Source organism: Enoplosus armatus, chromosome 6 (assembly GCF_043641665.1).
Source record: "Enoplosus armatus isolate fEnoArm2 chromosome 6, fEnoArm2.hap1, whole genome shotgun sequence".
Taxonomy (NCBI): domain Eukaryota; kingdom Metazoa; phylum Chordata; class Actinopteri; order Centrarchiformes; family Enoplosidae; genus Enoplosus; species Enoplosus armatus.
In genome coordinates this window covers 18,566,549-18,592,436 of record NC_092185.1, presented here as the reverse complement: position 1 = coordinate 18,592,436, position 25,888 = coordinate 18,566,549, and the positions used below count along the sequence as shown (strand labels likewise).

The window sequence follows — 25,888 nt, the reverse complement described above, 5'->3', positions numbered from 1 at the left end:
GAAGCATTTTTTACATCCCATGACGTCATCCCTCCTCCTCCAACAGCACCTCCTCCCTTCTCCTCCCTGGAGGCCTGTCACCAGGAGCTGCAGCTAACAGGCCTCCTCTTTCCCTGTTTAATTACATCATCCCTCTCACCTGCACACACACACACACACACACACACAGAGAGATGTGAATGCACACATGCAACAGGGTACACGCGTGACACCATCGTTCACACAAATATCGGGGGGGGGGGGGGGGGGGGGGGGGGGGTAACACACACCTTTCTTGCAACAAAAAGGGGAGGAAGGGAGGAGAGGTACACGTGTGATGAAGTGGGTGTTTGGCACTTATTAGCTCCCTTTGTGTTTCAGTACCTAAAAGTCAGGATGTGTGTTTGGTGTGTGTGTGAAGTACAGCGGAAGGCCATATGCCCTACTACAAGGCAAAGAGGAAAGGGAGTGCCAGTGGAAAAGTGTAAGAAGTGAAACTGCCATTAAATCAACTGTCACTTTCAACAATATGAACAAGTTGTTGTGGGTCTCCTTGTGTGTGTGTGTGTTTCCTCAAACTTTCAGGCCTTATCAGAAAAACAATAAAAGCAAGACATCCGCTGTAACAGTCATATGGCCTGAATTCAAGAAAGCTGTGTGACTTGGTTAGCGGATGGCAGAAAGACAAAGAAAGAACTTTCCTTACAAACCCGTGACTTGGAGAGATAACACAATGAGGGGAGAGAGAGAGACCGAACCACTGGGCAGGGGAAAGACCAGACTCGTGACCGGGTTTAGAAACGCCTGGATATGAATAGAGGCCCGTTGCAATCACGTCAAGGGAAAGTGGGTTAGGGGGGGACAGAGGCAGACACACATAGTGCACCTCATTCACACTGAAACACATACAAAGTTGCTAGGTGATGGGACGGCAAGGGGGGGTATTTCTGTGGAGGGGAAGGGGAGAGATCATCTAGCACTTTTCCTAAATGGAAGAAGGGAAACAAAAGAGAGAGCCCACCCCCTCCCTTAAAAGCAAGACAGACAGGTTTCTCCTGATCCAGCCTCAGACTGGAGTACACGTGGGCACCACACAGGTGAAATCAGAGGGGACCCTTGAGAGGAACTTATAATTATATTATCAATGTTTGATTAGCCACGATCAAGTGTTCAGAGGGCAATTTACTTGCAGCATGTCATCAAAACAGAGAAAAAGTTCAAGTTTCACAATGATTTCTCATCAGATGTAGCCTCAAGAGACCTCCATCACAATAAAGAACTTCAATAGGGCAACATATGTGTGTGCATTATTGCTAATGTTGCAATAAAAAAAAGTAAAGTCTTCTTTAGCATTATTGAGTAATTGTAGGATATTAAAGAAACACTATTAAGTGCAATAAGGAGCACCACTATAAGCCTCCATGGAAACATCACAGAGAAAGTGAACTGATTTATGAGGTAAGCATATAACAAAATGTGCTGCCCCCCACCCTCCTCCTCCTCGCCATATGGATAACACATTATTAAGTTACCGCTGCACACATTACACCAGCCTCTTACCTATTTAGCGTATACGACCCGTTCCGTTTAAACCTCATCCTGGACGACAGGAAGCGGATAAAGAAATCCAGAATTGACGGTGTTTCAGCTTTTTATCGCACCTCGGAAGAAACGAGCCCCACCGCGTCTCTCTCTGGACGGCTGCAGAACAAACACACGCGGAACAATACGGAGTTGCTCTTTGCAGTCCTCTCTCGCTCCTCCAACACCTTTCTCCTTATCTTTCTATCGTTTCTCCCAAGACCTCACTCTCTCCTCCCCCCTCTCCTCTCCTCTCCTCCTCTGGTGCCCTCCTCGGTTTAGTTTCCGTGGGGCAGGGTTAACAAGTCTTCAGACTGCACGAGTTTCGATTAAAACAACAAAAACAGATTTCATATCGGTGACATGCGTGCGCTCCGGAGCGATGGAAGTTGAAAACTAGCGATATTAACACGGAGTCTGGTTGAGGCTGGGTCGGCTTTGTGTCCACAGCCTCGCTGACGCAAACCGCCGCGTTTTTACTCCACCAAAGAAAAAAACACCCAGATGAAACTTGAACCTTTTCTGTCAATATGTCCACATCCCCTCGTCCGGCTCGGTTCGGCGACATAAAACCGAACTAAAAGCGACGTCTAAATACGAAAACAACATTAAAAAGAAAATGTACAAGCCGGCGATCTCTTTATGAAAAATGGTTATCGATGCGAGGCAGCTTCCTTCTCCCCATTCACGGTCCTGAGGAGGCTCTCATGTTTCAACCGCGTTTCCTATCTGAGCAGCTATATATACACATTTATATTCCTCCATATGCTGAACACAAACCAGACTCCACCACCCCAACACAGCTCATGTCAACGCCTGGAGGCTGAGAGAGATTTGAGGCTAAGAATAGGGCTGAAGAGCCATTAATGCCATTTAAATCCAAAGTAGCCTTTCCTAGTGTATGTGTGTCTTTCTAATGGACACACACACATATAGTCACTTTATATCACATGATACAGGAAGCTGGGAAACAAGATTGAACTCCAGGAACAGAATTAATTGATATATTATTAGCACATATCACCGGATAAAATTAGTGTGGATTATGGTTTAATAAAAGAAATAATAACTTTCTGGAAATTCTACCTTAGATAATTACAAATGATTGCCTTGTCCTGATGATAAAACTGGAGGTCTACCTACTCAATCTGCCACTACTGCACCAATGAACTCTTGAACTCCCACCAGGTGCTGCTGTGAGGACAATGACCAAGTGACCAATAACAATGAACCATAATCACTGGCTGCCTAGTGAGTAATATCCGTGCTATGGAGCATTTTCAGCATCCTGTCTGACAAACACAGTGAGAAGTGACATTGAAATGAGTTGCAGGAATGTTAAAATGTTGGGGAAATGACAGGCAGGATTACTCAAAGTGACTTTGAGCAGACAAAGAGGTGACACTGGAATGGCTCAAGTGTGATCTTTATCGCTCCCTCCCCGCTCGGCTCAAGTGTGCGTGTATGCATGCCCTCAGGGAAGCAAGCTCACTGCCCCCGCTGATCTTTACGCCACTGGATGTGTGTACACTAGATACAGCTAAGGAGAGTCAAAGCTCTTGTTTTGTCAAGGTTGGATTTGTGTGGTAATGGGTAAAAAAAAAAGTTGGTACAGAGGAGTTGGAGAGGAGAAAATATGGATGGATGGGGAGAAAGGGAGAGTGGGAATTTGTTGAGCAGAGGGCCAGACCACAAAGACTGAAAAATGGAAAGTCCAGATGTGCCTTTCTTACAGCCAACTGAGGAAGCATTGGGAAGGGGAGGAACAAGGGTCCCAAACTGGATTCAAATCCAGGATAATGTTTATGGTCATGGTAATGTGTTTTTGTAACTTGAACTTCTCAAAATACCCCAAAAAATGTCGGGAAGTGACTTAAAGACCAAAAATATAAGAAATGAAGAACAAAAAGAAACTATTTTCCACTGTAAGCTTCAAAACTATAAATTATCGCCATGATAATAACAGACAGAGATTGATTACAGCACACAGTCCAGCTCATCTAAAGACATCCAGTTCAAAGAATCCTGAGCACAAAAAAAGAATCCCTAATGATGAAATAAAATGTCTCATTAACTTTTGTGCGTATTGGTCTTATGGGATTAAAGCAGGGAGAAGTACAAAATGATGAATCCAGGCAAGCGAAGCGGTAAGTTTAAGAGCATTCAGGGTTATTCAGCATTACATCATGGGAGTGCGGTGCAGCATCTGTGTGTGTGTGTGTGTGTGTGTGTGATTCCTCTACTCCCGCAAAAGCACTCAGGGTTAGTTTCAATGGCTCCAAGCTCGTTTATTACAATAAGAGCAGCCTGGCACAAGAACTGCTGATCAATCGCACCACTGCTGCTGCTGCTGCTGCTCAGTCAGTCACTGCAGAGTTACACAACAGCCACTGGAGGGAGGAGAGGACGAGGAGGAGGAGGAAGATGATGAGAGGCAGAAGGGGAAAGAGGATTATGTGAGGAAGAAGGCTAACAGAAGACGAGAAGACTCTGGAGGTTATGGGACAGAGAAGGCATGGAGTCAAAAAAAAGGGAGGATGGTGTTGGGAAAAGAGGGTGAACGCTGCAGAACACAGAGGCACAATTAGCCTGAGCTTTATTGACGCAGTTCAAAACAACCCCCCCCCCCCTCCTCCTATTCAGTCTCAATCCATTCCTCCTTCCTGCACTTATTCATCGCCTGCACCTTAACTTCCCTTGATTTTATTGCTCCTTTTGCAGCCCCTTCATTAAGCTAATTTGAGCTTTCTTGCTTCTTTCGCAGTCCTTATTTCTATTCAAGCCCCTCTTCCATTCATCCCTCCCTCGCACCATGAGCCCCTTTTCTGCCCCCTTCTCCTCCTCCCTTCTCCCCTTCTGTCCATCCAGCTCAATCCCTCCCTACATTCCTCTTTCCTGGTGCATGTTGTGAGAGAATGGTGTGAACGGTGTCCATGCATACTAATGATGCATTTTCTTTTTCGTCTGAAGAGGCAGATTTTTCTCTGAAGGTGTTGATATTCAGGATAAAATAAAATACCCATAAACCTCGTCTCAGTTTCTCTGCCTCGTCCGCAGTGACAGGGAAGCTTCCAGAAAACAGTCATTGCTGGCTGCGGTGTGGCTGTGGAGTAGCCCTGGCCCCTCCACTCCTACACAGGCTTTCCAGGAATCCATTGCACAGAGTCCAGAACACTGGACCGCAGTGCACAAACACACACACAGACACACACACTCTACACTACTGTGGCTCCAGCAACTTCAGGGCATGTATAAGAGGAGAGCTTTAGAGAGACCATGTCACTGCATGCGCCAAGTTCCCCAGCACAGAGGTGATACTGACAGAAAGCACACACTCTCTCTCTCACTTTCTGCTGTAACGCCAAAAAAAGATGAATCTTACGAAACCGTGTGTGTGTTACGCAATTGAATGTACATAGGGTCTTGCTGCCAAGTACCAAGAACGCACTGTTTCTCTCGGTCACACACGCTAAATATGTTTCAGCACACACAAACAAACCCACACTGAGCACAGTTAGAGGTATATGTGAGCTGGGGCCAGGCCAAGGAGAGCAGTATGAAAGGGCCTATATATACGGCCAGGCTGGGCGACGCCAGGGGTCGGTCAGTCTGTCTGTCTGTCTATGTGTCCGTCTTTCACATACAGCCTGGCCTATAGTGAGGGGACTCCTCTATAACTCACCTTTTATAGTTACCTCAGTGGGTGTCATTTAGTTGCCCTATAGGCTTCTGTTGCACGCCTTCTATCACTACAAAGTTGAGGTAGCTTCCAATAATACAGTCTGCTGCTGGTCTCTCAGTGTAAAGAAGCTCATGAGAGTTAAGTGTGAAATAATGGGCAAAATGACAGTGATGTTGACATTTTCTCAAATGTCTCCTGGATGCCCCCCCCAAAGGCAAATGTTATGTCTGGGTATTTCTGGGCTCTGCATGCAATCAGTGTTATCTTTCTATATCTAGACAAGCTTGGGTTTCAATTCAAATTCCAGGAAATTAAATGCAACCTTACCCATGCACTGATCACCGCTCAGGCATTTTGAGAATGTGAAGCTCAGGACCAGCTTTGGAAAACCATCTAACTTTCTAAAAGAAAAAGTCCTTTTATTTTTTTCATTTTCCATTATTATTTTGCTGCTACAACAATCTTATGAGGACAGTGTACTGGTAGCCAGCAGTGAGGACTGTGAGGTCATGTCCTTTAGAGCTGAAACTAACAGAAAATGAATCAACAACTATTTTGATAATTCATTTTATAAGTCATTTTTAAGCAAAATGACCCCAAATTCACTTCTTTCAGCCTCTCAAATGTGAATATTTGAACCTTTTCACCATTTTCTGATATTTCATAGAGCAAACGATTAATCAAAAAATAATAATTGATAATAAAAAGAATCCTTGTATAAGTGCCTCAATATATTTAAGTTTGACTACTTTTAGGTCAGCAAAATAAAGTAAATTAAAGAGTTCAGTATTTTCACAGCATCATTTCATAACTGGCAGTGTGGTGATGACTTTGAAACACTATTTAAACCTTCTGTGTCTAAATTTTATTCTTTTTCTTGTGTAATTCTTTTTGTTTTTTTAGTCTAGTCTGCCTCTTCTCATAAAGAATCATATATAAACGAACTTAAAAGAGAAAATCATTCATTGTTTGAACTGCTCACCACTCTGCACATCCATCCTGTGATGGGAGAGTCACGATGGACACTGCTTTGTTTTAAGGGCTCACATATCAAACTGGAGGTGATGCACTGATATGAGGAAGTGCTGAGGGTGGTGGGACTATGATGCCACCTATTGTTAAGCAGAAATAATGCACCGCTCTAGTGGACAGAACAGACTAGCATCTCTACCATCTCACTCTTTCTCTTGGGGCTGCTGTGCTATGTGAGTGGTGCTGGGGCTGAGGAGCAGTGATGAGAGAAAGGCAGCAAGCAGGGCAGAGAACCTGCAGGCGGAGGTGTAGGCCGCCACTGATGTCCTGTTGACTGGTATCCAGTCTGGTATTGCTGGCATGTGAATAAAGGCTCTGCACCAGTGATAGAAGGGAGGAGGTGAGGATGGAAAATTAAAGAAAAAGACAAGGGAAGGAAGAAGAAGGAAAGCAGCACAGATGCCTCATTGACGTCTGGTATTACTGGTATGTGGAAGACATTGAGGGCATGTAATGAATGGAGGGAGACCTGCAGAAGCAAGGCCTGCAGTGGTAACAAAACACCCATTGGAGGAGCAAATGTAAGATTATAAGAACACATTTAAAAGCTTCTGGGCTTTATCCTCAAAGCATACCTTCGGTGAAGTAAAAATAAATGCCACAGAGCTTTCACATTGGTGGAAAACCTTAAAAACTTAAGATGAGTGGATGGGATTAAGACATAAACCATCAGGGTTTCTTTAGCATTGAATGACCGCAGCGTGCAACCACAGATAAATCATGATTTGAATATCCAAATTATTCAGACATGGGTTTTGGAGAAAAACTAATTACCCCCTGACCTTCACTTGAAAATATATTTTAAAAAAGCCTCAAAGAAAATAATAAATAAAAGAGCGTGCCTCAGCACAGAGAAGAACAGAACTATTGATCTCTGTGTCTGCCTCTGGCTGGTGGAGGACTGGTATTGCTGGTTTAATACTGCAGCCGCTTGATACGGGTCATGTGATACTGGACTGGAAAGAGCTGACAGAGCCCGGTGCCTGCTAGCCATGATTATGCAACAACAAGATCTGATTTCATGCTCATTGGATCTCTCTCCCTCTCTCTTCCTCTTCTTCCAAACCCTTTCTACTTTTATCAACATTTCTCTTCATGCCACCGCTGATAGTTTCCCTCATCTCTTTTCCTTTTGAATTGCTTCCTGTCTTGTCACTCATATGACAAACACACACACACACACACACACACAGACAGACAGACACCACCCACTCTTGGAAAATAGTGAACTCACATGGCCTGCTGAAATCAATATGATTGACTAAATAAAGTTACCTAACTGCTGACAGGTAAGCATATTCTGCCCAGTAGCTCGCTCCTGCCCACCGGACGGTCATGTGAACTGGACATGTGCTGCCCTCTTGTGGTAAAAACAGGCTTCATCCACATTCTGTTTGCAGCAACCTATCAGCTCCTCCTGAAGGTAAGCTAGTATTGTTGGTTGATTTTTGAGAGTTGCAACACAGAGATAACTGCATGCATTTTGGACAAAGAAGACTGAAAGAACCTGAACTGTGGCAGCGGTTTAATTATTATTAAGTTGGTAATATTACAGAGCCTGAGATGGATGAAAGGGAGAAAAATAGAGCCTGGAAAACTGGTCAAACCAGGACAGCTAAGGAAGGTCTACATGATGTTTGGGCTGAGTGGTGAAGAGGATCGGGCAGCCACATGCTATCCATCACAAAAACACATCAGGATATTAATCTCATTTATTACGATCCCCATAAGCCTGATTGTTTTAGTCATCGTTAAAATTGTGGGAACTCAATCGTTTTTTTCCCTGTTTACTAAAAAAAAAAAAAGACAATCAGTGAACGTTGTGGATGCAGACAGATTCCACAAATGTCAGTAGGGATTTTCTATTACTTATTATAACCAAATTCAACATGCTATTTCCTCCAGGTGATATTATCTATGACTGTTGGATGGATCACAATAAACTGCAATTTCAAAACTACAACAATGTGTGTTTTTTTCAATTACCAAACATCCTACAGCTGTACGGTCACTGTGACAAAAACATCCTGAAATTGATCTTTATGCAGTCACATTCCCAAATGACAGATACAGAGAAAAAAGAACACATTTTAGATAAAATTCTCAGCTATTTGTACAGCAGAGTCAACGTGACCCATCCTGATCCGCGTTACCAAACACTGAGCTGTGGCCTGACAGCAGTAGGCTGTGAATGACTTAGATCCAAATCCAAAAGACTGGAAAATGTGCACTGACATCCCTTTAGATTTATTCAAATCTCCAGACTCGTGGTTGTCAGAAAACAGCACAGAAAGCATGAGTTAGGCACATGGAGCATGTCCCAGCAGCTCTGAGCTGATGCTAGAAAAGGCCTTGCCCAGGTAGCTAATCCCCACACTGGAAACAGTTCCTTACTTCCATGCATACACACACACACACACACACACTGCTGAAGTGTGCACACCACAGCTGCCAGCAGTTATATAACAGCTGGTATGTGCAGTGGTATGTGCATGTGAAAGTGTACATTATCCAGTCTCTGTGCAGTCTTTGAAGAGACCAGTGACCTCTAACCACCTTTGACCACAGCTGCTCACCTTTCAGCTGTTAGAGATACACTTCAGGTAGATAACTCTGATTTACCAGCTTCAGTGAAGGTCTCGTCGTAATATAAGGCAAGAAAAAGTAATATGGGATGGTCAACTGCTCCCAGCAAAACACAGAGGCAGCACAATGAAGAATTGATGTGCGTTATTAAAGTTTCTGGGATAGATAGGATAAGAAAACTGACGCAATAAAAATATTAAAGGAAAAATCCGCCTTAAATCGTGATCACTATAAAAAGCTTTTGAGATGTTTTGAACATTTCCTGGCCTTTTTTCTTCTTTGAGTATTTTCATCATTCCTGTTGATAACTACCCAAACTATAACACTACATGGCATGACATCACATCAGTTTCTCAGAAGCCACTTCACTACAATGTCGAATTAACAAATATAAAACATGGCAAATGACACAAAGGCTAATTACCAGTATTCAGGCATGCAGTACAGCTGCACAGAGCCAGAGTGGGTATCACTAACAGTGGAGGGGACACACCAACCAAGCGAGACGGAGGAGGCCGAAAGACAGAAAGAGACACGTGCGGTTAGAGATGGAGCGCACGTTGCCGCTTTCTGACAAACCAAGCTGAGTGACAGACGCCCAGCTGGAGCCCGCATGAGGAAAGCAGCACTTCCTGTGTTTGTGCATCTCACTGTTTGCTTTCCCTTCAGCGCAACGAGCGACAAGGACTTCCTGTGAGCTGCTGCTACAGACTCCCGGGCCGGGCGGAGAGGCAGAACAATGAGGAGGAAAGGAGAGCACGTTACAGTACAGGGTGGGGCAGAGAGGGAGATAAAGGAATAACACGCACACACACGAGCCAATCATGAGTCCATATGCAAACAGAGGTGAGGATACAGGTGTACATGAGGACACACGCCCAGGCCAAACAAGCAAACATGCAGTCAGAGCACAGCTAACTGTAATAACATCAAGTACAACATGAAAAAGGGGAAGTGCAGAGAGCAAAAAAGACAGACGGAGACAGGGGAAACAAAATGTTAGCTTCCTTCATTCAGACTGCACCAAACCTCACTTCAAATATCAAACTAAATGCAACAAGGATAAAATTCTCTTTACATGGATGAGTCACCACTACCTCACCGAGGTCACATGAACTCCCCAGTGATTATGTGAAGTGTCCCATCTGTGTGCACTGTATTTCTGCCCCCTCTCTGGCCCTGAGCAACACATGAACTCACCAGAGCAGACCAAAACCCCTGACCTACTGTTCCTCTATGAGAGGAAACGGATGTGGGGAATGTATCTCACTCTCATATTCTCTCACTCTCTCACGAAACAAAACATGCAAACTAGCACATCATCCAAAGGTTGCGGACAGCAACAGCTTACACAGCGGATATCCAGCACACCACAGTGTGTACACATATAGCCTCATCTAGAGCCATAGATAGACCTTTACTATTTCTATCCGTCGTCTCTTGTCAAATCCTGGCTTTTGAAGTAGAGTCAGGAAGGTCACAATGACTCCGTATTGAATGTGTTAGGAGGAGTTTGATGATCAAAGGGGAATTACACCTATCTTGGCTTGGGCTTTGAGACTACAAATTTAAGACAGAAAGCCTACGTTGCCAACTGGATTTTTCAATCTATCAGGCAGGAGAAGTCCAATGAAAGATCCTGCTTGAGTTGCGTTAAACATTTTTAGAGCTTGACAACTTAACCATCGCTGCTTCAATTTTGACCAGTCCTTGGCCTTCGTTTTTTAATTATTACTTAAAGACATACTTACACGTGCACATAAAGGAACAGAATAAAAATACCACAAGTTGAAAGCAACAACAAAAATATTGGAAGTACAATACTAAAATTGCTGGAGTTCTCCTTTAAGAGCCAGTGAAACCTCGCATTTTCATTTTAAAATGGCCAAAAATAGATATCAGGGGGCCAAAAAAAACTATTGTTGTCCTTTCCGTGTTATTACCTGGTGTCCCTGGGGGTTATATATTGTTACTACATAGTGCCAAAAGAAGACATTTACCGTATACTTATGCTCCTTTTTTGAACTTTGGCCAATTTTTCCATTACAATTAATCGTTGTAGCCTTATTCTGATTCCTTCTTGTGGCACAAATCTGAACATTCAAATATTGAAATTAAGTCCCTCTCAGGATTTAATCCCACCCCAGACAGACACATCAAACTTCAGAGGAAAATTACAAAGCCATTTCTCCTGCATTTTTAAAAATAGATATGTTTGGACGTGTGGTATATTAGTTATGTGAATGTGACCAAGCCAAGCTCAGGGCTGCAGTGCTGCACACAGAACAAGCAACTCTGTCAGTGACAATGACAAGCACTAACTTGTTGCATAATAATTAGACAACACAGAGAACATTGTTGGCCGCTTATCAAAAAGCCTAACAAAACCTGTACTGCTTTGCAGAGGCATCATGAGAGGAGGACCCGAGGATGAAGAGAAGGGCAGAGCAGAGGAGGGACGAGGGAGAAGATAGAGAGAAACAGAATGCAAAAGACAGGAGGTCAGGAGTCACCATTGCCTACACAGATCTTCTCCCTCCATCGCTCTTCATGTAGACTAATCTCCTCCATCTCACCTCCCTGAGCTGGCCCGCTCACTTAGCCTCATTTAACCAGCTAACGGCCGGTAATAAATCAGCAGCACACTCCTCTCACCTCTAATCTGTAGTAGCCTGTTCTGCGCTGCGCACTCCCCCCTGATATATGACTCAGTCCACTCTGGCTTCCAGTGCGAGGCAGCTACTGTAGATAGAAAAACCTCTGTTGGGAGTACAGGTCAGACAGCAAGCAGAAAACAAAAAGAGCGTAGATAAAATGAAAGTGGAAAGAAAGGGAAGGCAGAACAGACTTAAAGCCCCCCATATTTCTCCGTTTCTTGGCTGGAATTTACATGACTTCTCATCAACATCTTTGTCCAATATCTTTGTCTTGTCCTTTGTCACATATTTTGGATTTTGGATTTACAAAAACAAAAGCATGACATCTTAAATCCAGTAATATAAACCCATTAATTAGGACTCAGTATCATTTCAATCAAGAGTTTTAAGATCAATGCAGATAAATTTTTTGAGTATCAATACCAAAATGTTTTTTCAATACCTTAGTTTGGGAAATATAAACATGTTTTAACCATATTTTTTTTTCATTGAACAACATGGCCCAACGCATCAGTATTGAATAAAAGCTTTGCCTAAATGAATATAGTCTGGAGCTAGAAAAAGGTTTCTCCATTAAGATCAGGAAATATCTGTCTTTAATGCTAACTTTCAATATTTGACAGTTTTCGGCACTTAATGCTACAGACACAACTCTGTCTGTTCTCAAAAACCACTGAGGCTTGGTACCCAACCCTTCCACTAACATGCTAGCTAGTTGACTAGATTGACTTCCTCAATAAAGCTTCCTGGATTGAACTGTGCAAAGTGAGCTGCTGGCCTCGCTCCCACGTCTGGACTCGGTGTTCACAAGTCTTAAGCGCAGCTAGCTTTTAAGCTAGCTCCTAATGCTAGCACTGTTGGCTCAGTGTTAGCATTCATCACGAGCCACCCAGCTCAGAGGCCACCGGTGATTAAAACGGCTTTTAGAAAGGTCACGTTTAGCAGGTGTACGGCTGGGAGCACACAACAGAGAAGAAAAGGCCAGTGTTGTGACATCACCCCAGACCTCGACTGTGTTATAATGAAGTACAGGGTGCTGTGTGTGTATGACTAGGACAGCACATGGACAGAGCATGTTCCTCAGCGTGGCCCTCTGTAAGCCCTCAGTCAGTCAGACTTATCCGTGTTTACACACGCACACTTCCTCAAGGGGATATCAGAGGCCTTATAGGGGTCAAATCCTCTGTTGTGTGTCTTGTGTTTTTGTGTTGTGTCCAGTCTTGAGCTGTTCTGCCTCACTCCTGGGAGGCCCAGTCAGCAGCTCCCTTACAGTGACCCTAACCCAGTAGCGGAAATCAGATGACCTTGAACACCAGCTCCCTTCTCTGTTATCCCTTTGCCTTTGCTCCAAGTCAAACTCTTCCCTCAAAAACATCTCCCTCCTCCTCCATATCCTTTTTTAGATGTGAGGCGTCTCATGGAGCTGGCTTGTGACACACTCACAAACTCACACGTTTATGTTTAGCAGGCAGCAGCAGGCTGTCCACAAGGTAGCCTGTGTTACATCAGTAGATGTAGAGATGAGGATGTCTTTGGTAGTGTTGAAACAAATAGTCGATTAAAGGAAAATTAAACAACTTTTTAGATAATCTATCATTAATTTCTCAAGTCATTTTTTTTAAGCAAAAATGTTTCTGGTTTTAGCTTCACTTTCTGCTTTTCTCTGTTTTATATCATTAAACATCTGTGTGTTTTAGACTGCTGATCAGTTCAGTGGAGATTCAGTGGAGCGGCCCACCTCTTCTGTTAACACCTGAAAATTTTAAAGGATTAAATAGACATCTCATTGCTGTGAAATACTAAATGTTGGGTTTGGAAATTTTTAAAAATGAATTTAACATGCCTACTGAATCTGCCAGTGTAAGCTGCTGCCACTGTTAATTTCCTTGCTTCATAGGTTTGAAACCTTGGCACTGAATGATATCAGCTGGGTGTGGATTTGGGTGTTTTGCATCAATTACACTAAAAACAAGGTGTGTCCTGGTTTTAAAAGGAATTCATTTAAGATCACCCCACATCAGAGCTACACCCTCCCTCCCTCCATCTCTGTCCACATGCTGTCTGCTCCCTCCCTCACTTGGCTGTCATGGTGGCAGGAAGTCGAGATGTACAGGCCATATGTGCAGATCAGAGCCATACGGCAGGGTAGTCAGCGGACACATATGAAACATATGGCTGCTGGTGCCGGCCTGTCAGCCATTAAGCCTGTTCTATCGTTCTCTTCCTCTAATCTTACTGACTGCCTCGCTGCTGTTTAATTTCTCACCGCAACCGCATCCACATGTGCTATACAAGTGTTAACACACATATGCATGTACAAACACTGTGCAGTGATCTTGTATCTCTTCCTGTAGGTTGCTGAACTTCTCATCTCTTACTTCAAGCCTTCTCTTCAGCCATGCCAGCCTCTTGTTTAAACCTGTCCAGCAAACCTAAAACCTAAACAACACACCTCACCACGCCCTGCTCATGGATTACAGTGATCAGTAACACCTGACACCTTTTAGTGCACCGTTTCTTCCTCCACAGGTCAGGCGGAGAGATGAAGTACATTTTTTTCTTCTTGGCTTTATTTTGTTTCCTGGCACATGCACCGCTATGCAAGATTATTCTATGGAACTACACCCTCCTCACTGATAGCGAGGAGCATGATAACTGTAATGTTTACTGGTAATGATCACCTGGAAGTTCACCATTCCCATATTCATATTCATTCATTGCCTCTCAAAGACAGGAACATCAGCTAAATTACCAAAATCCGTCCGAGGAAACATGACACCTCCATGACACACACATCACATGAGCGACAAAGTGAGACAGACAATAAGTGGATAGAATAAGAGACGCAATGTACCCAGTTAATGTTTAACTGGGTACAGTTAAATGAGTTAAACAAGTTTAAAGACACTAGCACAACTTATCATGAGCTCTATTCCATTTCTTCCCAGTTGGTGAAGTAAAGGAAACTCTTCACAGATTAAGTCACTGCACACCATCATGTTAAGAGGAGTAAACGAGGCAATCAGGATGCACACCACCCATGACATCACCTTCTACTTCCTGTCAAAAGCTGCTAAACAGGAAGTTCACAATTGAAAAAGGTCAAGAGCAGCTCCCTCACTCCTTTCTCCAAGTTCAGTAGGACGTCTTCATATTCACATCTATCAAGTTCAGTATGAGGGTTCACATTATTATCTACACTAGACTATTTTTACTCTCTTCCTGTCCTTTATTCTCCCAGGTGTTCGCAGCATGGGCACCGCTGCAACTCCTGTAATCCCATTTAGGGAGGTATCCATGACACCGGGCTGATCCATATACATGCACACAAACACTTACATGCTCACAAAATGCATGATTGCACGCACCTACACATACACATAACAGCCAGGGGGAAGGGGTGGGCCGATGATTAAAAGGGGGATAAAGAAAATAGCAGGATGCCGAAGAAAGAAGAAAATCTGAGGAAAAAATGAGGCAGAGGAGGAGTACAGCCTCGAGTACTCAGATGAACTTGGCTCCCTGAGGCTTGTGTGCTTTTAAAGTGTGTGTACGTGTATGTGTGTGTATGTGTATGTGTGTGTGTGTGTGTGTATACACTCAGTTTGCCTCGCCTGATGCAACGCAGAGATCTCTAATCCAATTACAGTTCAGACCAGCCTAGCAGCCTAGCCTCAGCCACCAAGGACAAACCTAGCAAGCTTACACCAACGCTAGCAGCCCACCAGCTCTGCACAGATTTGGCAGCTCACCGCTCAGCTGAAGCCTCACCCGAGGGTGCTGACCACATCTTAGTGCAAAATAAATAAAATCACCCAGAATTAAAGGCTTCCTCCTCCAAGACAAATTAGGTCTCTTATCTGGCTGGTTGAACGAGGGCCTACTCTTCTGCTGGGCAAGCACTCTAAATCTTGGTTTTGGGAATTGAACCAATGAATGCAAGATCCAGAGAAGGTATCCAATGCATTTTCATTTCTTCATCCTTTTGTTGGCTTTGCCTCCCTTCCTACCCCCCCACACGGCTCCAAACTCCATTTCTCACTCGGTCACCGGCAGCCCAGGCCCCTGCTGTTAAATCTCCCTCTCTGTCCTCTATTGCAGACCTCTGCTGTTTCTAATCTAGCTCTCTGACCCCCTTGCCGCTTCCCATTTATCTCCATATCTCACCCATCGCCTCTGCGCCACTATCGTTTCCCTCCTTCCCTCGCTCTTTACCCGCACTTTCTATATTCTCCTGCTGCTCTCCTCTTTATCAGCTGCCCTCTCTTCCTCTGTCCCCTCTCTCTTTTTCTCTGGTGTTTTCAATTTGCACTGCTCCAGTGCCCAATCTTCGCATTTTTGTCTCTACATTTCACATCCCAACTCTCCATCTTACTGCCCAAGTCAAGGATGCTGTTGGTCCTCTTTGTCTGTTAGTTACCCAGACTCCTGAAAAACCTCTGATCAGATTTGAATGAAATTTGGTGGAAAATTAGACATGATGCAATTACGTTTTGGTGCAGATAACCTTCACGTTCCATTCCCATAAAGTATAACGTAAAGGCGCCCTACCTCGCCTGTGATAAAGAGTGTCTCTACTGAAGTCAGAAGAATTTATTAAGCTTTTATATTAAAGTAATTATAAAATATAAGTTGATAAATTGGTTAGACACCACATTGAGACTCTGTAGGGTAAGGGGGCTTGTTTACAGATGAGGATTATGTGTGTGCCTACCACCACATTTACATCAAAACATTCAGAAGCTGTCCTCTTATGATTAAATATAAGAAATATCATACTTGTCCGATTACTTCAAAAGTGTAAATTGATTGATTAAATATGCTTGTACCCAAAGAGGAAAGGTGTCATTAAATATAACTTATAGCCAGAACTGAATCTGAAAGACTGCAACCAGTCTGGAAATAAATCCAGCAAACCGTTCTGCAGGGTGTCCCTTGTGGGTGGATGGCAACAGCAACCCTAAATCCTGCTGCAGGGGGTTCAACTTATTTTAGCTGATCTTAAGACGGCTCTAGCTGGCAGTGGTCCATGACTATGATACTTTCTGACAGAAGAGTAGCTGCTCCCAGGCCTGTGGCAGCCAGTCCTGCTACTGGAGAACCCAGTTAAGTCCAGGATCTGTGTGGCAAAGTTGGCTTGAAATGAAACAACATGTTTTGAGAGAAAAATGTCTTCTTTTGACCAATAACAAGAGACAGGAGGGGAGCAGGAGCGAGAGAGAGCAGCTGATTAGTCACGACTGTTCCTTCCTGCACTCTGTCAGTCAGTCTTTTCTTTCCCCCTGTCTCTCCATCCGATGGCAGTGCCAGTTGTGTGTACTGGGCAGGGCAGCCCAGAGCGTTACGAGTAAACACAGTCACGGCATGGTGCCACTCTCCTGCCAAGTGAAATAGAGGCAACACACACACACACTGACACCCCAGGCCATGCCAGAAGCAACAGTGTGGCCCAAATGAGCAGAACATCTTCAAAGTGAAAGTCATAACAAAATGGTTATGAAGATCAATGTATCTCCAAATATACAGGCACATTATATAAGAAGGAGGTCTACTGTACACCTAAGTGGTTACCTCACCATAGGCTTCAGAGGCTGCTGGTTAAATGTCAGCAAACTGCGCACTTGACATCGTGAAACGCAGCCTGTTCCAAGCTTTTGAACAGGTCAGGACCCATTTGAGTGGGTGGAGAAGCTTCACAAGCACAGCCAGCTCAGGTATTGAGTTGGGTTGCATTTGCAACCTCTTTATCCATCACAGTATTAGGTTGCACCATACTCACACAGCATGTACTGTCCTCAGGCTTCTGAAACCCCATCTTCACTCAAACATACTGGCAAAAAGGGCAAAAAACACCACACCTAGCAAGAGTTTCCATCTCAAGTACTTGCAAAAGTGCTTAATACAGCCGTGCGTGCATTTGGATTCTCCAATTATCTACTTCTGCATATTCAGTGAAAGGCAAACTGCCGAGTCATTCTGGTATCACGTTTATTTCGGGGCCTCTCTGTGTCCCTGCCTCACTGAAAGGGAAGGGAAGACAGGGAAGTAGAGAGGCGTCTCAAGAGACAAACCAGAGAGTACAGCAGTGTTTACTCAGGAGTGTGTCTATGTATGTGCGTGATCTTGTACCCAGGCTATTTGCCTCCTCAAAAGGCATTCAATAGAGCCTTTATATCTCTCTCAATGATGCACACTGACGTCCTAAACACCCTCCATGATACAGTATTGTGTCTTCAAGCCCGAGGAAGGCTCGCTTAACATTCACTCAGACCTTTTCTCCACACACCAGATTTTAACCAACTAACCTTAAACTGGTTGTGTTAGATTTGTAGTTTACGTCGTCACTGAAGGGAAGACAAGCTAGTTCTTTCTGTATTGGTTGCAAACACGTCTCGCTGGTGTGTTGGAGCTGCTAGTCGTGGTTGTTACTAGATCAACTACTTGCTCTAGGTGTCACCTTCCTGTGAAACCCGAAGTCATCGACACCTCTGAACTATGACAGCTGAGGTTTTACGGCGTGGTGACGCCTCTGCTCACGTCTTTGCTCTGTTGTGGGGCCGGGGAAGAGGAGGAATCTGCCACTGTTGCCCCAAAATAACGACACAGCCTCGATGAGCAGCGAACGCCGCCAAAAGTAGAGGAAGGGGACAGATCTGTCAGAGAGGGAAGCTGAGGACTTGTTTGTTTAGACTCCCCTCCAGCTCTGCTTTCCACAGTTTCCCTCTGTCCCTCACCCAAAGACACATGAGGCCAGCACACAAAAACAGCATGATAGAGCTCGTACAATATTGCTCCGCATATAAAGGCCAGCCTCCTACATGCTCAGCTCCGGATACAGCTAACACCCAAGCTAGCTTTGGTTGTTAAACATCTCTCGGAGAGGGCTGAGGCTGCCCTGGGCCTGTTCAACGCTGCCTTGTTCTTTGCGGCTGAACAGTCCAGCTCAGGCAGCAGTCAAGCACGCAAACGTCTCAGCACATCAGCATCCCGAGAGAGAGAGAGAGAGAGAGAGAGCGAGAGGGAGAGAGAGAGAGAGCGAGAGGGAGAGAGACAGACAGAGAGAGGGAGAGAGGGGGAGAGAGAGAGAGAGAGAGAGAGGGAGAGAGAGAGACAGAGAGTGAAAGACAGAGAGAGAGACAGAGAGAGAGAGACAGACAGACAGAGAGAGACAGGCAGTGAAACACAGAGAGAGTTAGAGGTTGAAAGTGACTAAAATGCCCTTTCTGGGGAGTAAACAAGCCAACTAGTCTTCTTGTCATCCAGCCAATACCTCAGCACAGCAGCACATCATGGTAGAATAGCCCAAAGCCTGCCACTGAGCCCAAGGCCAGGACCCAGTTAAAGCAGGGCCAAGCTGATCTTCAATTGAGAACTGAGGCACATGATCCAATGATGAGAGAAACATTCATATCACCTCTGTGCGATTGATTGCAATCGCATAGAAATGCACTGCAAAATATACTGAATGAAACTTAACTTAATTTTTGTTGTTATGTAAATGGAGGTGGACAAAATATTATTTCTTGTCTTAGTTATAGTATAGGCTATAGTTTTTCATCATCATTGAGTGACACCACTCAACTTAGGAAACTTGGGCTCTACTGAAGACAGAAAAGCTCTCACAAAGTTGGATTCCAGTTTGATAAAGAGCTCAACTCCAGTATTGACACACAAGTCCTTTACTGGCCGAGTGACTGGAAACTTAAACTGTTTATGAATAAGTTCTGCACCTAACACCATCAGTCAAAGGAAGTCACGTTTACAAAACATCTGATGTGAACCACAGAGTCGTTTTTCTCAGGGTTGGGTGCTGTGGAGAGCCGATGAGATACTGGGCTATCTGCCACTCCCAACACGGGGTGAATTTGTAAAACTACACCACGTTACTGCCATTAAAGGTTTGGCTGGCTTACGTGGTCTTAAGAAGTCTTGGCCTGGGCAGCCTTGGGTGTGTAGTCTTAAAGCAACTTCAGTGCCAGACACAATAAATTGATTCTTAATAGAGCAGGATTCTTGCGGCGGGCTCTGACACACGGAGAGCCAACAGAAGCTCTCTTCGCCGTAACAGTAACAAGCTAGTTAAGAGCTCTCTCCCAGGCTGACACCGAGACCTTCTGGTAATCTGACTGCTACACTGCCCTCGGGTCAGTCCTAATAACAGAACAGCGTACCAGAGAAACACTGCGGATGATTAAAAGACAGCAAAGTCAGCCTCCATCCTAGTCTAGACCAAGCAACAGCGGTGACAGCGTTGGTTCGTTTCTATTCTCGAGCAGGTGACTGCTTTGAGATGACGTCTGCTCATCTGTCACAGCCTATTATCAGCAACGCATCTGCGGTGCGAGCAGCGGAAACAGCCACCTGGGTTAAGACTGTATGCAATAGTGTGTGTGTGTGTGTGTGTGTGTGTGTAAGGTAGAGATGGAAATTAGGCAGTGGGGTTGCATGAGGACATCGTTGCAGTGTGCAAAAATCCCCATTGGGAACATCTGCATATACACACAGAGCAAGTCAGAAGCACAAAAAGGATATTACTCAAACACGCAGACGTACAGAATGAAACCACCATCAACCAAAATGCTACCAGGGAGTTTCTCGTGCTTCGGTTCAGGACAACATGTAGAGATCCGTTGATGTGAAAATAGAGACATTTCTTTTTTTTTTTTTTCATAATTTCACAAGAAGTTCATTTCTGTAGAACATTTCACAGGAATATGGTTGCAAGGAATCTGCTTGAGTAGAGCAACTGTACTTCCTGTCATATGGAGTTGCAAAATGTTTGTAAATTCACATTTGAAAGGTTATGACAACCTCAACATGGAGATACAGGATGCTGTTGCATAATTTAATGACTTATGGCCACCAGTTACCTTAAATGTTTCATCTTTGTACCCAAAAATTAACTTTTTCCCCACTGGAGTTTGGTATGCTGAGTGCCACTAAATACTACAATTCCCTTGAGCCTCGTCAGTGGTTGTTATGGAGAAGACAACAGAACACTTTGTTGCTGCAATCAGGAAATTCATCCAAAAGTTACTTGTTCACAAAAATCACAGCAACAGAATTGAAGCGCAGCCAGTAGATGATTTTCCCACAATGCTCTCTGTATCTCATACAGCCTTATCTATAGAAATGATATAAGTCGTATGCCTTTAACATCTTTTTTCCAACAAACCTTTTAATGATTTGATGATTCAACAGGAAAGTTTCATGCTCATTTATGTGTTAAAAATGCTCCAATAGTCAATCAGCTAAAATGGAAAAAATGAATGGGCCTGTTGTTGCAGGAACCCTGGGCGAACCCACCCACTTCTCTTCTCCATTAATATGATCAAACACTGTAACAGAAAATGATCTCTGATCATTTAGACTGTTTGGTTTGAAACTGAGAAATAGTCTCTATAATCCATGTGGTGCTCCCTCCATGTTTTTAAACCTAAAATACAGAATCATTTATGGGACAACTGTCCAACTGCTGGGGTCATGAGAGTTGAGAAAATGCACTACCACAATCAACGTGACAACAATCACACCAGTAAAAAGCTACTGAGAGACACCACAACTCACTTCTTTTTTGGATGTGAGCCACAGCGTTGAGACAGAACATTGCTAATAGACAGACGTTCCTCACTGTAGAGGAAGTTCAGCCTATAAGTGGTTCTTGTAAATTCCCTTTCTCTATCTGCCAATCGGGCCAATCACTTGACATTGTTTTCACTCTCTTTTTTTTATTTGTAATAATTTTAACTGACAAGTTGAGTAACGCGAAAGGTCAAGGAGGAAGAGACGATTACACACAGAGGCTTGAAGGGTGAGCAGCTCAATGCCAGCAATTTCTGCTTCAAAGGCGTTTTGACATGTTTCTCCAAACAAAATGCCATCTGATCAAAATGTAATTTTCTTTTATACCGGTGTGTTAATATACATTTCATCATCTATACAAAATAAAAGCTTTTTGGATACCTTATGAGTTAAATATACACTTTTTCTCCACAAAACAGACCAAGCATATCAGTGTTTAATGGTGTCTTACAAGAACTTGTAACTTGCCAAAAATGTCCATATGGTATATATGAAATGAGCAAAATTGTTTCGTAAATAATCTTTAATAAATATCTTATTAAAGAATAAATATACAACAATAAGAATCTGACGAGAACTTAGTACAACCTTCTATGCTTTTTGATACTCTGCGCTATGGATATATTTTGGTATGGAGGTTTTTTGATTGGAAAAAAACATGTTCAAAACAAAATTGTCAAAGACGACAACCTGACAGGCATCATGCCTAAAATGAGAGGATAAAAGCAAGCCCTTTATTACGGGAATCTTTCATACTATTACTTGCATTACTCTGACGCTGCCTGATAATGATAGGCTGCCTGTGTACCATTAAGTCACAGGTAATGCAGTGCAAGCTAAGTGTACATTAAATCTGACTCTCGCTCAGGTCAGGCAGCCTAAATAGGCGCTCCACTTAGCCGCTGTAGTTTCCATTCTCTCGCTCTTCGTTCAGCATTACCAATCCATCACTCAAAAGCAAAGGGGATTAAACATCTGTCAAAGCCTGCCCATTTCACCCAGCAGGAAAAGACCACATTTAGGCGTCGCACATCTCCCCCCCGGCGATTTAACGTCCTGTCCTGACTCTGAATCCGGACAGATGAGCTTGTTCAGCTCTGAAATAATGCTCTCTATCCAAAATAAATACACAGCACACAGATGCACTGAATGTAGTTTGCATTTTGGCTTACGATTTCAGGCAAGCATGCAGGTGATACACACTCCAAGAGGCGTTATTTGTAGCCTCCTGCTGAAACAGCAGAAAGAAAAAAAAAAAGATTCTGTTCTTGCAAATTCGTCACCCACCGTAAGCCCTCATATCATCGTCTCTATATCTCCTTTCCTTAATCTGCCCACCATTAGTAGGCCGTCATGTGCTTGTCACAGACCTCCATTTGATTCCCTGTGGAGCTTCATCCTTCTTATCAACTACTCCACTCCTTCCCCCCACACCTGATAATTTCCCCTATTTTTCTCCCTAATCAACCATTCCATCAAAAAACTTTCATATCCCCTTCCTCCACCCTTCCCTTCCCGTCCATCGGTCAAAAAAAAAAAGAAAAGAAACATGCCGTCTCCCGTCCCTCCATCCCTTTAGATCACCCTGCCTTCCCCTCATCAGTCTCGCTTCTTTCATTCATCACGCTTCTTCCTTCCTTTCTCTCTCCTCATCAGCACATTTCTCCCCAAATCAGCTGCTGTCACCACTCCATCTCTCTTCCCTCCATCATCTCTAAGCTCAATCTCTCTCTCTTCTCTCCTCACGTCCTCCCTCCATTGGTCCTGGCTGTGGCGTCCTTCACCCTGGGTCCGTATTCAGAGTGATTACACGCCTGGTTAACTCATTCATGGACTCCACTGTCAGTGACGCAAGCTGGACGCACGCCTGCTCGCTACCCAATGCATTCAGCTCACATACTCACCTCACCCGCATACATAAACAGTAGACAACGTGCGGCTTTAACACGCAGGTAAACACAAACTCTCAACATGCAGAAATGGGCGAAAGGCACAACAGCTAAATAGAGAGCTGACAGTAATAACACATTGTAGATAGCCTACTTCACTTGTCATGAATAAACTATTTTAGTTCATATATAAGCATGAGTCATATTTCTGAGAGAACACAACACCATGACATTTAAAGGGCGACACACCACAAAATAAGATTCAACAACTTTCCTAAGATGGAGAACGTGTATTAATACCAACTACATTTAGTAACATCCATGATAATCCTGACTGTCAACAAACACAGGCAGGCAGAGGCCTTCTCTTTTACTCGCATGTGGTTCTTCGCTTTTCTCACCTCCTCTAACACTAAGATGTAACTGGGTGTTGCTTTTGAATTCCTAACAGATCACTAAGCAAACCAGTTTAAGTCTGACAGCACCAACTGTTGGGGCAGAAAATTAACATTATTTCATGTGACTGACTGAGGTGGAAAAGGAAGAGGAGGTAAAGACCTATATATCACATTTACAACTGAGAGACCTGATGCAACTGTTGAGACAGGTCAGTGCAAGAACCAGTTGCCAAAACCAGGAAAGAAAGTGTCAGAAGGAAACAAACTTGAGCAAAACAAAGACTACAAGAAAGCGCTCAGAGACGGAACACAATGAAATAGGCCATGCATAAAGAAACAGCATGAAATACCAAAAACACCTAACTTTTCTCAGGCTTAACCAAATTTAAATTGTTTTATATTTTATCTTAAATTTCATACAAGTCTGTTGGGTATTTTCTCAGATATCCTGCTAACAAACTGAGAGATAGACCAGACGGACAAAAGAAAACAAAACCCCCCTTGGCAGAGGTAATAGTTCGTCAACACTGGTATTGTGGTTGGCTGTATAGAGGGACTGCATCGTTATCTCTCAGCCAAAATGTCACAATGTGAAGAAACACCCCTGACAACATGGCTCCACCCTTCTTCAGCCCAGATCTGCGGCCGGCCAGCCAGCCTGATAACCAGTCAGCAAAAAGAAGAATAACCTCACAGAGACACACCTTACTGTGCAAGTCCAAACCTTTCGAGGTATGCCAAAGACCTGATGTTCTCCTGTTTGGAAAGATCCCACAGTGAAATTAAAGCTCGCCCATGTGCATGTAAACGTCTTAACATAGGAAAGAAATTACAAAACACAACTGTGTGACTTCATTGAGCCCCTCCTTTACTTACAGGCAAATAGGACTTAGGTTGTGACCAGACCTTTAAGTTTGCTTAACAAATAGCAAATACATCCGAGTTCTACGATATCAGACTGGGCTGGTAAGCTTTGGGAAGCTACTCTTATCACTTACACTGATGTCATACGTTAATCCTGCTTACAGTACAATGATTGTGGCCATGAACTCTTGCTGTATAGCAGTATAGCAGGTGTAAGACTGAGACAGATGTATCTCATCCAGTAGTACTGACCACCAGCTCTTACTCAAACCAAAAAGAAAGTGACAAATCAGCATCACCTTCTGTAAGGTGTCACCTGCTACATCAACGTAAACATTACACAAAGCCTTAAACTGCCGTTTCAATTAAATGACTCACTGCCATCAACCAACATCTGTGTAATGTGTATGTATCCTTCTTATCTCAGTATCTCTCTAATATGAGAGCCATATTCTCCATCAATGAGCTCCTTGACACCGGGACCTCTGTTGTGTCCCAAAGGTTGCACATTAGGTAAGGTAGCATGGCTGCTAACGGTAGTTCTCGTGAAAGCGGCCAGCGCACCTTGCAAAGGCAATAAACTGACGCCGGGCACAGCCGCGTTAGCAAGACTGACAGGCTGCTAACGTTAGCCCATTCGCTGTGTTAATCATTCCTATAAATAAGCTCCCCAAACAGCAAACTGGCTTCTACGGAGATACTCTCACGACCTAATCTGGGCGCTGCCAGCTAGATAGCTGCAGGCTATAGGCATGCCCAAAAATATCGCCTGGCCCTGGGTAACATTGGGTTGGTTTACCGTTGCAGGATGAGACCGTTGCCAGCCAGCTTTGCTACCAAGCTAGCATCGCTAAGCTAAGCTAGGCAACATGCTACCCGCCTGTGGCTACATGAATGTGTTAAAGTGGAAATGTAACAGTATTCAGCGCGACAGTGCACCTGTCTAATGCTGACTCTGGTGGTGTCAGCTCGTGTGCGGTGGACCTGCAGCCAGCATCAGAAATACTGCGCAGTTGACCTGACAGAGGAGAGTAAGCTGGCTAGGCACGTTAGCTGTCGGTACTCACCCCATTAACCAATCCATGGCGCTGTTTGTAGCTAGCTTAGCTAACGTTAGCTGGCAGGGGATAAATCCACCAGGAGCTGGAGGCGACCCCCTAGTTTATCCAGCCACCACCCTCGCTGCCCTGGCTGCCTGGCACCCCGAGTCCAGTCGCTCTCCCCGGGGCCCGTGTCTCTCCCAGCTGCTGGATCCTGGCCGGTCAAACGCAAACGCCGCTTAAACTTTGAGCGATTGTCCTTGTTTTGATCCTCAGCTAGCTCGGATCATGAAGTGGCAGCAACACAGTCGGATCAGTCCGTTAGCTGGCAGCGGGAGTGCAGCATTGAGTGACTTTGAGCACGAAGGCGAGCGGAGGAGAGCGGGGCAGCGGTGCGGGTCTGCCTGGAGTCGCGGTGTCCGGTGTGCGGTGGCGCCGAGTGAGGCTCGTCTGTTGGGATGCCGCTGGTCAACCCGGTAACCTCTGTCATGAAGCCTTGTATGGCTACCGTGCTAGCTGACAGCCTGAACCTCCACTGGAGCTGCTGCTGTCTGAGCGAAGTCTAAATCGGAGTCCGGAAGTAAACACAGACCCGACC

At 44.3% G+C, this 25,888-nt stretch overlaps 1 protein-coding gene across 2 annotated transcripts in view; it reads right to left on the bottom strand.

Annotated features, from left to right (window-relative positions):
• The window catches only part of mob2a (MOB kinase activator 2a), a 59,980-nt gene extending 34,582 nt beyond the window's left edge, over positions 1-25,398 (bottom strand). The window contains exon 1 of one of the 2 annotated variants that reach the window (XM_070907793.1): positions 25,318-25,398. In XM_070907793.1, coding sequence (XP_070763894.1) covers positions 25,318-25,334 — 17 coding nt within the window. In that variant the 5' untranslated portion in view covers positions 25,335-25,398. Of the gene's footprint in view, positions 1-1,539; positions 1,676-25,317 lie in introns of those variants that run through there. The other variant, XM_070907792.1, reaches the window with a different exon arrangement.
• Between the last annotated feature and the right edge of the window lie 490 nt (positions 25,399-25,888).